The sequence below is a fragment of the Hippopotamus amphibius genome, chromosome 5, assembly GCF_030028045.1.
Source record: "Hippopotamus amphibius kiboko isolate mHipAmp2 chromosome 5, mHipAmp2.hap2, whole genome shotgun sequence".
Classification (NCBI taxonomy): domain Eukaryota; kingdom Metazoa; phylum Chordata; class Mammalia; order Artiodactyla; family Hippopotamidae; genus Hippopotamus; species Hippopotamus amphibius.
Window position 1 is genome coordinate 118476709 of NC_080190.1, and position 14169 is coordinate 118490877.

Genomic DNA, 14169 nt, shown 5'->3' on the forward strand with positions numbered 1-14169 from the left:
GGATTATTTTTTTGAGAAAGGGATGGGAATCAGTTTATAAATTCTAAAGTTTCCAGGGAATATTGAAGATGCCACTGTTTTGAACTTCCCTCTTTTATTTCTTAAGGGTAGAAGTTGGATTACACCCTTTCATATAGTTGAAAGAGAAACAGTAACCCAAGCTAATTCCACCCTGTACCACTGCTCTTGAACAGGGACTACAGGGTATGTTCTTGTGGTTTGCAGCAACTCATTGTATAATTACTGCTAGCCATACTGGCATAGGAAAGACTTTAGATATACCTCCTATAGCTCACTATTCCAATTTAATTGCTTAGGGGACATGAAGATCCCCGCCAGACATGGCGTCACACGTTACGAATGTGTCCAGTGGGCTCTGATCCTGGAAGTATGGGCTGATGGAGGGACAAAAAGGTTTGAAATGTGTAGTCAGAATTGATCTGTGGAAAAATTCTTCCAAATTTTACATCTTATATATGAAATAAACTAGATAGGAGTTTTCTTAAATTTGACAGCAATCCCTAAAAATTTAGACATTTTCAATAATGAGTTGTAAAACTGAAACTTTTCTAATTTACCAATAATAAAAAACAAATTTTGAACAAACTTGCTAGAGGAAAGACAATTATTTTTCTTTTCTCCATACAGAAAATGATATTAATGAAATTATTAAATGAAGAGGCAGTCAAAGAATATGCACCCAGAAAGCACAAAGGGAAAGTGTTATAAAGGGTGTGCCAGGCAGTTAATTAAACTATTGCTATTTTTCAAATTTTTTGATATTTAAGATATTTAGCAATTTTTAAAGCTTTGCAGTTTTTTGTAATTATTTTTCATTGCAAGTAAATATTCACTTTCACATCTAATTTTGTATTTGTAATTTTATATTCTTTTTCTCTAAAAGAAGTGTCCAAATTGTGTAACTTTCTGGCCCTTGAAAACCTGGATTAATTCTGCATAGGAGCTTTTAAATATTTAGGAATAGGATAGAACTTTCCCTTTTGGTTAAGACTAATAGTAACACAGTCAAATGGGTTCGTGATTTGCTTAGTCTGGACTCTGACCTCTGCGGTGGAATTGGTAGCTCTGGGGTGTCAGAACTGAGAACAGTGAGCGGCACGTAGATTTATGACCAACAACGCTGCAGGCAGGAAACCTGGGTGGAATTTGGCACTGAGTATGAATTTCTGTTCCAGAAAAGAAATCTTCTGCAAAGAAGGTCTGCTGAAATGACCTGGTGGAGCTTTTATCTAATTTAAAAAGGAAAGAATTTGAGGCTTTTCAGAAAAGTGTGAAACACTGGATTTGAGACATCTAGGTTCAGTTCACCTAGTTTTGGTTTCCGCACCATAAAGGAAAAGTTAATACAAGGCTGACACAGTGGATGACGATGACAGCACTCTCCTATCTCACTGCTCCTTCCTGTCCTCTGTCAGTGACTGGACAGGGTTGATTGGTATTATGGGAGATCCCATGAACAATGCGCCCAGCGACCCCTGACATGATCTAATAACAGTTTATCTCCCTCAAAAAAGCAGATGGAATTAATGCACTGGGCTCATCATTCTTAAGCAAGTTATGCCAAAGTCACTGACTCTTGCCTGAAGAAGAGTTTACATGTACGTATCTCTGTTTAACCCATTTACGAGTAATACAGCTTGCTTACTCCTTTTGGTATGTATGTCCCATTAAAAGATTTGTCCTTTTATATCCCAAATAAAGCAAAAGAAAGTTGTAATTGTATTTCACTATGGGCATACAATTTGGCTACAGGGGCAGTAATAAAACATGGTAAGAGCAAACCTGCTGTTTGCTAGACTGGCCACCCAGTGGTCCCCATAGGAAGGAGTCACAGCTTTCAGGAAAGTCTCTTCTGTCCTCTCTGATTTCCCAGTCCTAAAATGGTCTGAGTCTAAGTACAATACACATGATTGAAGACTCTTTCCTTTAAGCTGGAGTCAGGGTGGGTAATAACTGGATATTACTTAGCATCACATTTGATAGGGAATTGAAAGTATCTGGAAGCCTTTAAAAAGCTTTTAAACAGTCTCTGCTCTGTCTGATGTCATGGAATTTCTGCTTCATTGTGATCAAAAGAATCAGAGTACAGTCCACAGAAGTTCACCATGCCTAATTACAGCAGTTCTGACAGCAATGGGTCATTGTCTGAATTGTTTATTTGGCTGTCCAGGCTTCTCTGTGACTTAGTGATAAAGTCTATTATCCAGAATAATGATGCATTCTGCAGGAGAAAATGACAGTAAGATTATGGCTGCAAGACAGAGAGGACAGTGGCAGGTTTGACTCCAATTTGTTTAAACAAAGGCATTTCCCAGAGAATATGAAATATTCCTGGTGTTGTGAATTCTCTGAGATTTTTATCTTTATATTTTTCCTTTATTATTTCTGGGTCTAGTGAACTTGAAGAATTGAGTAATATATCATGGCCATGCATACACATTGATAGACATGTGGAGGTGGTTTAGCAGAGCAAACAGTCCTGTTTATATAGGACAGTATTCTTGGTGCTGGTTTGAGGCTAGCTCTGAATGTGGGAATTTGAAGGAAGCTGCATTTCCAGGGAAGAAAGACTACCATCTCCCAGTTTTACCCAAAACTCATTATCAAGTAGTCAAAAAGAAGAAAAGTCAAGGGTTGTTGACTTATCTTGATGTCCAGTCCCTTCTATCTGAATAGGGATCCTAAAGTAACAGGCTGAAATGCTTCTCCTGGGAAATATTTCTACCCTGTTCTCTTACCCCTGGGCACTCCCACCTAAGCCTCCCTGAAGCCACAGCTCACTCTCTTGTAATGAGACTATGTTGTACTAGCTTTGCTTTGTGATCAGCATATTTCATGACTTCTTTCTGACAGTGTCAGGTTCTGCTTTTCTCTGTGGCTGGTAAAGATAACTGTCCTTTCATCCTCTCCAAAAGAGGTACCAAAGGTGAAAGTCTGTGGGATTCCCCCATTTGGTGGTTGTATCTCTCTCACTTTAGTGATAATCATCACCATAGGACCTGGTGCTTAGCCAGGTCTATGAAGAAACACCCCCAACTCTATTCTCATCTTACTCTACCTTTTTCTATGTCGGTCTTGATCTGCTCCTCAAGATCCTCTGGGGACACATAGAAGTCCTCTCCTGGCATTGATGATTTAGGCCGGCAGCGTCCACAGCAGCAGTTGCAACAGCAGCATAGACAGCAGCAAAAATAGCAGCCGGTCAAGAGGCCAATGATGACAAACAGAGTCTAGGGGAAACAGAGGCAAAGCAAAACAGGGGTGAGGGGTAGTGGGGTGTAGGAGACCCCAGAAATCAAGTGTGTACCTGTGTACCTCCAGAGACCTGAAGGCGTCACAGTTCACCCCACAGACCAGAGTCACCCTCATCCTTATTCCATGGAGGACTATCTATTTAGTTTCCTTGGAAACAAATTCCTCACAAAGTTTTGCCTAACAAGTTAAGCCAGGAACAACTGACCTGCAGCCAAAGCAATGAACTATGACACTTTCTTCTTTATTCTTAAGCCATGGTGATCATTATTAAGAGTAGAGCAAACAAAACAACAAACAAACCAACATAACCTCTGCAGGTCACATGAGCTAGCCAAGGGCCCCTGAATCGTTCTCACCAAGAAGAGCTATGGACAGCTATCCTGCCACCACCACATTCCTCTCCGTTACCAAGTCCTTGCAGTCTCTCTTCTCATGATCTCTTGCCCCTCCCCACCATCTCTCTCCTGACTGGTGGGGCTTTAGAATGGATCCCCTTATCTCCACTCTGGACACTTAAGTAGCATCCCAACTGACCTACTTGCTTCCACTCTTGCCTCTAACCTACTCTGCACATTGCTGCTGGAGCTTTCTGACGTGCATGTTCTCTTGAACCCAGGCAGCGACTCTCCTGCCTCTTAGAAAAGGCTGGAGCTCCTTATTAGTGGTCGTCCTGCCTCTTTCAATGCCTCCCTGCACCTGTTCCTGCCATACTTGCCAGGGCTTTGCTCTCCCTGTGGATTCATCTGCCTAGACACCGCCGTCCCATTCCCTAGTCATCTAGCAAATACCCACTCCGTGTTTAAGATTATCTCAAAGATCCTCTCTCTGACTTTCTTCCTGATCCCCACCTCCCCCTCCTCCTTCGTGCCCCAACTATACACCATACAAGTGTCCACTACAGTCTTGTTTTGTTGACACTTTAAGACAGTGATTGGTTTATAATTCTGTCTCAGACTGTGAGCCTCTTGAAGGCTAGAACTATGTCAGTCATCTTTCCATCCCTCCTCTACCTAAAAATTTAGTACCTGGCATGTGGTATACAATAAATACCTACTGAATTAATGAATGTATTAATTGATTAGTAGATAAACAAATGATTTCACCCTCCTAGTGAACAGCACCAGGATTTCCCCACAAGCATATAAAAGATTTCCTCACTAAGTTCACTACAACTAAAGATTAAAAGATTAAACTCTCCCAACCCAATTTAAAGTGAAAACAAGCCCATTTTTGTTACTTGAGCAAAATAAGTTTATGATTTTACTAAAAATATGTTATTTGAAATACAAAATGGTTTTATACACTCACACTTATAATCTTTTTGCTATGGGTTCTCTACATTTTCATAGAGTCATAAATTTCTTAAATTATTCTGAAAAGTACAAAAAAAACTTCCTCCTCACCAACTGCCTATAAGACCCTCCTGTGCAGTATTCCTGAGCCAGTGCCCCAACAAGCTCCTCCTTTCTTTACTTCCTTTTGTCCTTATTTGCTTTTACTATTCCATTCCCATATTTTTTCTCCTCTCTAAAAATTTCCTTTAATACATATATTGTTTTGTTCTTTAATTATTCCAACTAGATTGTTTGCCTATTGCAGAATTAACCTTGCCTTATCCGTGCAGTGCTTACTGCAGTATAAGGCACAAGTAGGTATCCATTGTTTTTAGAATACATATTTTTGAATTGGTACACTGATTCATACATGCAGTGCATACTGCATGCTCACTGTGTGCCAGGCCACTGTAATGAGCACTGGGCAATTAGGCTTTGGCACAAGCTGGGGGGGTGGAGGGGGTAGATTTCTTTGTAGCCTTATTTTTAAAGAGCCACATCAGGAATTATTTTATGTGTATCTCGTACAGTACTGAACAGCTTCTGCTTATCTATATGAATTTTGGTCAATTTTGTCAACTTCCTGAGCAAGGAAATCTATTCTCCTTTTTATGCAGGTAGGCCCCAATATGCAGTCAGGTGCTAGTGTGTAAATTACCTAGAACTCCAGATGTACCTTCCCGCTGAAATAGTGTGATACCTGGAGGTTGAGTTCCCAGGAAAGCCCACAGAAAACCTGTGTTTTACCTAAAAATTCAATCTATCTTCATAAATGACATTGACAGTATGCACACTCTCATTCTAAGTTCCAAATCCTCTAGGCAGAAACTTCTCTCCCTCCCAGGTCTTTAACAATAAAAATGGGGGGTTTCAGTGGGAATCCCAGTTATCCTCAAGAAAAGGAATTCTGAGGACAGCAGAAGGCTTCAGGCTGCAGACTGTCTCCCTCCCATGCTTATGAACAAAAACGTATTCTCTCTCCTGCATATAGAAAACTGTTCAATTTAACAAGATTTATTTTAGCGGAAGAAAGTAGCACTTAGAGTACTACTGAATATGACACCGCTTCTGGAATCTGCAGTTTCTTAAATTATTAATTACAACTCATGTGAGTGTGAGTTCATGTGATTTCACAAAATGTGTGAACTGTGAACTTATTACATGTATGTGAACTATCCAAAAAAGATGCTGACGGACTATATGTATGATTCATGTGTAAATATACTTTATCAGAAGATAAGGATATTAATACTTATAAACAAGTATAAAGCTATCACCAAACATGCATATACCAGGGATTACTAAGAAATCACATAAAATCTACTGCCAAAAATCAATTCTGATTGTACTAAGTCCTTAAAAATGTCTTTTTCTTGACTGGGTATCCTTTTTCTCTCCCTCTGTCTCTCCAACTTAGTGTCCTCCACTATTTAATTCTCACCTTTTCCCCCTCATTTCCTTCTCCACTACCTCATAGCAGGCTCCACGTGAACCTGTGACATAATTAGCACGCATTCTCCCCAGTATTGTTTGCTGATGTAGTTTATGCTATAGATAGGAAAGTACATGGCTAACTTTGTCCCATAATAATTTTTAAACAGTTGTCACACTAATAAATTATTTTCGGTTTTCAGCAATGAGTCAGTTCTTAATTAGTCATTATGGGGGTAGGGAGGGCAGTCAGAATTAACCTGAAGCTTCAAATTCAAATATAATTAATATCTAGAAGTATTTTAAGTCATGCTGCATTTTATAATTATTTGGTGAGCTAAAGCAAAAACAATCCTTAAGTAACAGCGTTCGGTCGAAGTGATACTTCCTTTTATCTGTAAGAGTTTATTACTGTAGTAAGATTAAGCTTTCTTTGAGATAGTGTCTAAAAGAGTGAATACTACCATAATCTTCCAGGAAATTGTTTTCAAGAGAAACAAACCATCGGATTCACCTTTGCCCACCAGCTTGACAGCATGAAGTAGGTGTTCACATTGTCATCTCCAAATTGCTGGGCCACGTAGAGCCCCAGAGACCCATACTTGTCGTAGATGTTTCTCTTGGCCGCATCAGTGAGGACTGCGTGGGCACTGCTGATTTCCTTAAACTTTTCAGCTGCGCCTGGGTCATCTGGGTTCTTGTCTGGATGGTGTTTCAAGGCCAATTTTCTTTTAAAATTTTAAAAAAAAAAGTGAGGAAAAGTGTTATTTATCAAGTATTACAGTGACATTTTAGAAGGGCATTATTTATTTGTACATCTTTTATACATGTAAATACCATGAAATAAGTTTCACAATGATGTTGATTTAACTAAGCAAGTTTTCATTAAATGTCGTCTCGTGTTTCTGATGTGCAGGCACAATAGTATTGTGTTTCCCTGCACGTCCTCAGAGGAATTCTCAATAGCTGCATAGTTCTGGAGCCTGAGACATTTTGCTATTGACAAATATGTGCAGTTTATTTTTACCTGGAAGCTCATTTTAGTAGCCCACCTCAACACGCAGAGGCCTTTAAGAGTTCCAGCAACAGGACCAGTTTACACCACTGTTTCATTTAGAACTGGAAGACTTTTCCAGAATTAACAAAATTTCACACCACATATTCTAAAAGTTAAACTCAATTGTCCAAAAAAGAAAAAAAAAAAAGATCTCTGATATATACACCCTTGTATAAACATTATGACCCTTTCACAAAGTTTTCATAAATCCTAATTCCCTTTTGTTTTTGTGGACAAATACTGTGACTTACCTTGTATTCAAATGTGTATTTGACCTCTTTTCAAATAGGTCTTCCCACTTCAAGTAATCTGTAGAAATTCACTTGTGAGTACAGGCCCTCTCCCCTCTATGGATCATAAAGCAGCTCCAGAAGGGTGTGAATGTGTGTTGTGTTGCAGTGTGTGTGTATTGGGGGGCTGGCGGTGATTTGTGAGTATTCTTTATTCTTTAGTTATAATCAAGTATTAAAAATGTAAAATGCATGTAAGAACTGAGCTATGATAATCAGGCTCTGGCTAGGGGCTCTTTCCCTCACTTCCCTCTACAGACAGATTTAAATTGATGAAAGCCGTGTTCAATGTTGAGCCTGTAGTATTTTTTCCTCTACAAAGTCAATTAATTTTATGACTCTTTACTGATAATTCCACATGATTTATTCTCCCTACTGTGCCCATCATAGGTATGTGTAGGAATGCATCTTAAGCTTTTATTTATTTTATTGGTTTATATTAAATTGTTTCATCTTAATGCAATAATAAAAGGCCATAAGTAGAGATAAAAAAAATAAAGTATATCTTATAAACCAATCCATACAATAAACTGAGATAAAAAATTACACCTATTTTAGGAATTAAAGCATTACTGGTTAGGAAGTAGGTGAATAATTAAGCAGTTGAGCATCAGGATGCTTAAAAAGTACCAAAATATTGAAAAGCATAAATCATGGTATATAATACATTCTAACTCTGAACTCAGAACAAACAGAAAGAATAAAACAATGAGAGCTCATTTTACTTTGTTTAATCAAACATTTTTCATCCTTATTTTTTGAGAGATGTTTGGGGTATCTATAAATTCTTATTGGAGACATTTTTTACATGCAGAATTTATGATAAAATCTTCTACTAATAGCACAAAATGCCAATTTTGTCATTTAAAAAAATTTTTATAATGTTTACTACATGCCAACACTATTGTAAGCATGTTATAAATATTCATTACTCTTCACCACAGCTCTATGAGATTGGTGTTATAATAACCCCATTTTACAGGGAGGAAGTTTATCCACCAAGAGGTGAAGTAACTTGTCAAACATCATACAGCTAATAATTAGAGCCAGGCTTTGAACACAGGCACTCTGACCCTGAGCACTACGCTGCCTCTTACATATTTTTAAATTAAAAAAGTAAGACACATAAAATGTTAATAAGACATTGCAAGGACGTTGGCTTTTGGTCTGGGTGATGTGGGAAGCCCCTGGAGTGTTTTGAGGAGAAAAGTGGTATGATCTGACTTCAGTTTGGAAGGATCACTCAGTCTCGGAGAGAACAAAGGCAAAAGCAAGAGACTCTTTTAGGGGAAATTCAAGGTGGTTTGGACCAGTGTGGTAGTAGATGATTAGTTAGAAGTGGTTGAATTCTGGATGCACTTTGAGGGCTAGCTGATGGATTGGGTGTAGGATGTGAAAGAAAAAGAGGAATCAGGCATGGCACCGAAGTTTTGGCTTGAACAACTGGCATTTTGGAGTTACCATTTAAAGAGATAGCAAGAGATTTTTTTTTTTTCCAGTAGTAGGAAATGGTTTGCTAGGATTCAGAGTTATATTTTGAACACCTTTGAGATGCCTATTAGACTTCCAAGTGTGACGGAGGTAGAGAGATATATGATCCTGTAGTTCAAACATCTGGGAATGTACATTTGGGAGTTCTCAGCAGGGAGATGGTAGTTAATGCCATGGAACTGGAAAAGATTCTGAAGCAAGTTGGATCCAAGATAAGTCCAAGGAGTAAGCTTTAGGGAGGAAGAAATACAAAGGAGATGGAGAAAGGAAGACCAATGATTCAGAAAGAAAAATCCAGAGAATATAGGGTCTTGGGATCCAAGTGAACAGAGTAGTTCAAGGAAGAGGGTGGTCACCTGTGTCAAATGCCATTGACAGGTCATGTACAATGAGGACTAAGAAGTGATCTCTGAGTTTGGTGGTACAGAAATCCTTGGTGACCTTGACCTGTGCATGCACGTAACACATGCACACAAGCACATATGCACATACACCCCGCGACTTCTCCATATGTGTCTTTATATAGGGAAAGTACAGCAGAAAAATGCCGCGTTTTAATCACACTGAACTGTGATTACAGCTCGGATCACAGGTGATTCTTTGTTCTGCTTTTTCTTATAAAAATATACATACTATCAATAACTGTGTAGTTTCCTTCCCTAAGCATTTTTTAAGCTCCAGTTAAAGATTTTATGCTCTTTTAATAGCTAAAATTCTAGAGTTTGTTCCCTTAAATGACCCACTACCAAATTAGAGAAAGCAGGGAGGGAGGGAGGGAGGAAGGAAGGAAGGAAGGAAGTCCTCAAACTTTAATAATACAACAATCATTATCAAAACGCCTCAAGTGGATTCTTTAAGCACATTAATTTTAATGCTCAGTATTCCTGGAATTCTCACTCTGTGGCCTGGAATACAATTGCAGCATTTTCCCCTACCAGTTCCAGAGATCATGGCCAGGCCAATCAAACGCAAAGGCTGTTACTTCTTCCTTGAAAGAAAAAAAACCCTGGAAGATGCCTCTTTACATATATTTCTTTATTTCTAGGCTTCAGTTGTAGACTGATGCACACTGCCCAAGGCTGAGCCAGAGAAGCCTGTCATCTTAAGCAGCTTGGATCTTTGTCAGCTTACAAGGGCAGATGCACTCAACCGTTTATCACATTCCTCTAACAATGGAACTGGCAGATTCAGAGTGCAGGAGCACCTCCATTTGTAACAAATCCAATTCCTGGTCATTAGCAGCATTTTGACTCCTCTTGGCAGATGCTCTTGGCTCTGAGGAATCCTCAGGAAATCTGGCTAGCAGAGGCAGCTGCCAAAGTTACACAATTGCTCAAGGAGGTAGTTGATCGATGACTCACCCCCTTGATATTGTCTATACAGCAAGAAAACACGTATGGAATTTAGGATGAAAGGAGAGATGCTTGGAGTACATTTAAATACGACATCGCCTATTCATTTTAAAGATCTTTCTTATAATTTTTCATTTTGTATTTAAAAGTGATATAATGTTCAATCAGAATATAAACCTTTAATTCTAAATCTCATTATACTCTTAGTCACTGTTAATCTGGTATGGCTATAACTAATATTAGAAAATGGCATCAATATCTGTAATTTCCACTTCAAAATCCAATATCAGCTTTCAGCTGAAAACCATAGTAAGTTCAGTGAATGGCAGATAAGATCAACATGGATTTACAGCTGTAATTACCGAAGACTCCTAAGATCTACCTATTTTGAGGCAGTGGAATAATTCTAAGAATTGTAATGCCTGATTCTCTTCCTCACCCCATTTAACACTCAGGTGAGATCTACCTGCTACTCTCTACCAGTCTGTCAATCACCTAAGACCCAATTCTGACTGTGTTGACCCAACTCAAGACCAAATCTATCTCCATGGGGTTGGAATGTCAGAGGAGACCTTGTGTGGAAAGGCTGGCCCTGAGCCTCAGGGAACCAAGTTCCACCAGGGCATAACTGTATCTGTAGCCGCCTTTCCCCACTCAACACACTTTTAGCCGCCTTCTCCAGTTACCTTCTGCTGCTTCACATTTCAAAGATTTCCCCATTGCTGTGTGACTCTCTGTTAAACTCCCTCAGCCACAAAGTTTATTGCCCCTCCCATGTTCCAGAAGAAAGCCACCTGCTGCCTAAGATGAAAGAGTAGAAGAGATAGGGTGAGGCATTTGTTTCTTCCTATGATGTCCTAGAACCTTTAAAACTGCCCTCATGGCAGAGCCAGCAACATCAACAGCAAAGGTAGCAAAAAAAGAAAAAGAAAAGAAAAATCTGAGCTCATATTAGATATAGACTATTATTTCTAGGAAAAAACTGACCATGATGGGAAGGTGACTGGTGGTAGATAGGAAAATGAACTGCTATAAACCCAGAGTTTTCAGGTGAAAACAAACCCTGGACTAGTAACCCTAGGTATATGAGAAGTATTGCAGCTATGGAACTTGATAGTATGTCTTCGTAGTAAGTTCAGTGGAATTCTTGTGCCCTCTTGGACTCAGGCAACACCCAAGTGAAAATATGAGAAACCAGTACATGAGTTCCAGTGCATATCTCCCGGACATTTGGTATTGACAGACATTTTAATGTTTGACAGTCTGGTAGTTTGCTTTTGCATTTTCCTAATTACTAATGAGGCTGACATATGTGTCATTTGGATATCCTCTATTTAAGTGCATGTTGGTCTTTTACCAGTTTTTGATGTTTGATGTTTGAAATGAAATTGTAAAATTTAAAATATATCTATAGTATTCCATATGTGAATCCTGTGTCAGTTTCTATGTATTGCATATATAATCTCTGTTTCTAGGGTCTTTTCTTGTTATTGGTTGCTTTATGGATCTTTTGGAGAACTGAAATTCTTTTTTTAACTTTTTTTTAACTTATTGGTGTATAGTTGATTTACAAAGTTATGTTAGTTTCAGGTGTACAGCAAAGTGATTCAGTTATACGTATACATATATTTCTTCTTTTTCAGGTTCTTTTCTCATATAGGTTATCACAGGATATTGAGTAGAGTTCCCTGTGCTATATAGTAGGTCCTTGGTTGTCTATCTTATTTATAGTAGTGTGCGTGTGTTCATCCCAAGCTCCTGATTTTTCCCTACCCACCGTGCTTCCCCTTTGGTAACCATAAGTTTATTGTCAGTATCTGTAAGTCTGTTTCTGTTTTGTAAATAAGTTCATTTGCATCATTTTTTAAAATTAGATTCCACATATGAGTGATATATGATATTTGTCTTTGTCTGACCTACTTCACTTAGTATGATAATCTCAAGGTCCATCCATGTTACTGCAAATGATATTTTTTTGTTCTTTGTTATGGCTGAGTAATATTTCATTGTATATATGTAGCATATCTTCTGTATCCATTCCTCTGTCTATGGACATTTAGGTTGCTTCCATATCCTGGCTATTGTAAATAGTGCTACAGTGAACACTGGAGTGCATGTATCTTTTTGAATTACAGGTTTCCTCTGGATATGTGCTCAGGAGTGGGATTGCTGGATTATATGGTAGCTCTATTTTTAGTTTTTTAAGGAACCTCTGTACTGTTCTCCATAGTGGTTGTACCAATTTATATGCCCACCAACAGAGTAGGAGGGTTCCCTTTTCTCCACACCCTCTCCAGCATTTATTGTTTGTAGAATTTTTGATGAAGGCCATTCTGACCGGTGTGAGGTGATACCTCATTGTAGTTTTGACTTGCCTTTCTATGATAATTAGTGATTTTGAGCATCTTTTCATGTGCTTTTTGGCCATCTGTATGTCCAGAAATTCTTAATTTTAGTTGAGTTAATCTTTTCTTGAATTAGGGGAGATGTTGTACTATAAATAAAATTCTTTACCTCTAAAATCATTATAGATTTGCCTTTCACATAGAAGTCAATGACCCATTTGTAGTTGATATTTTAATGTGGTAGAAAGTAAGCATGCAATTTTGTTTTCAAAATATGGATATCCAATTATCCTAGCAACATTTATTAAAAAGATAAAATCCTTTCCCTGTATTTTAGGATCTCTATTCTGCTCCATTGGTCTGTTTGGCTACTTCTGGGCTAATAACAGTCTTAGATATGATACTTTTAAAATATGTCTTAGTATCTTAAAGAGTGAGTTCTCCCATATTGTGGTTCTTCAAGAGTTCTGTGGCTATTCTGGGCCCTCTGTATTTCTATATAAATTTTATAATTAGCTTGTCAGCTTACACACACACACACACACACACACACACACACACACGCTCTCTCTGTCTCTCTCTTTCTCTCTCACTCTATTGGGATTTTTATTGCAATTGCATTTGACTATAGATTAATTTGGAGATTGACATTTGTATGGTATGTTTACTTATTTAGAACTCAAAGTTTATCATTTTACCATTTAAGTTCTGCATATGTTTTATTAGCTTAATTTCTAGGAACTTAATTTTTTGTGTTGTTTTGATATTAAAATATTTTTCTTAATTTATTGCAGATGTAAAAGATTTTTATATATTGATTTTTTTTCTTACAAATCTAAGCTCAGTTATTAATTTTAATAAATTATAGGTTCTTTTGCATTTTCTACATACACAATCATATAATCTCCAAAAATGAATTTTTTTTCATTTCAATTCTTATATCATTTACATTTTTCCTTATCATATTGTCCCTGGCTAAGACCTCCAGTATGATGTCAAATAAGAGTGACTAAAGTAGACATCCTTCTTCCATTCTTCTTTTACTAATTCACCAAGAAGGAATGAATATTGAATTTTAATCAAATGCTTTTTCTGCATCTGTTGAGAAGATACGTTTTTTTCTTTTTTAATCTGTTAATATGATTGATTTCTTAGTGTTAAAGGAAACGTGTTTCTGGGATAAACTCAGCTTAATTATTTATTATTTTATTTATTGATGGACTCAGTTTTCTAATACGTGGATTTAATTCTTTTTTTTCCTTTTAAAATAGAATTTTATTGAGATATAATTGACATACAATAAACTTCATATATTAAAAGTGTATAATTTGATTTTTTTCTTATTAGTCATTTATTTTATACATATTAATGTATATATGGCAATCCCAGTCTCCCAATTCATCCCACCCCAACCCCCCACCCTGCTTTCCCCCCTTGGTGTCCATATGTTTGTTCCCTACATCTTTGTCTCTATTTCTGCCTTGCAAGCTTGTTGATCTGTACCATTTTTATAGATTCCACATACATGTGTTAATGTATGATATTTGTTTTTCTCTTTCTGACTTACCTCACTCTGTATGACAGTCTCTAGGT

The 14169-nt window shown here is 37.6% G+C and overlaps 1 protein-coding gene across 2 annotated transcripts in view; it reads right to left on the reverse strand.

The window, feature by feature from the left end:
* The window catches only part of DNAJC5B (DnaJ heat shock protein family (Hsp40) member C5 beta), an 85088-nt gene that overhangs the window by 8538 nt on the left and 62381 nt on the right, over nt 1-14169 (reverse strand). For both annotated transcript variants that reach the window (XM_057735679.1, XM_057735678.1), the window contains 2 exons: nt 6556-6769; nt 3080-3251 (listed from right to left, as the gene is read on the reverse strand). In XM_057735679.1, coding sequence (XP_057591662.1) covers nt 3080-3251; nt 6556-6769 — 386 coding nt within the window. The remainder of the gene's footprint in view (nt 1-3079; nt 3252-6555; nt 6770-14169) is intronic.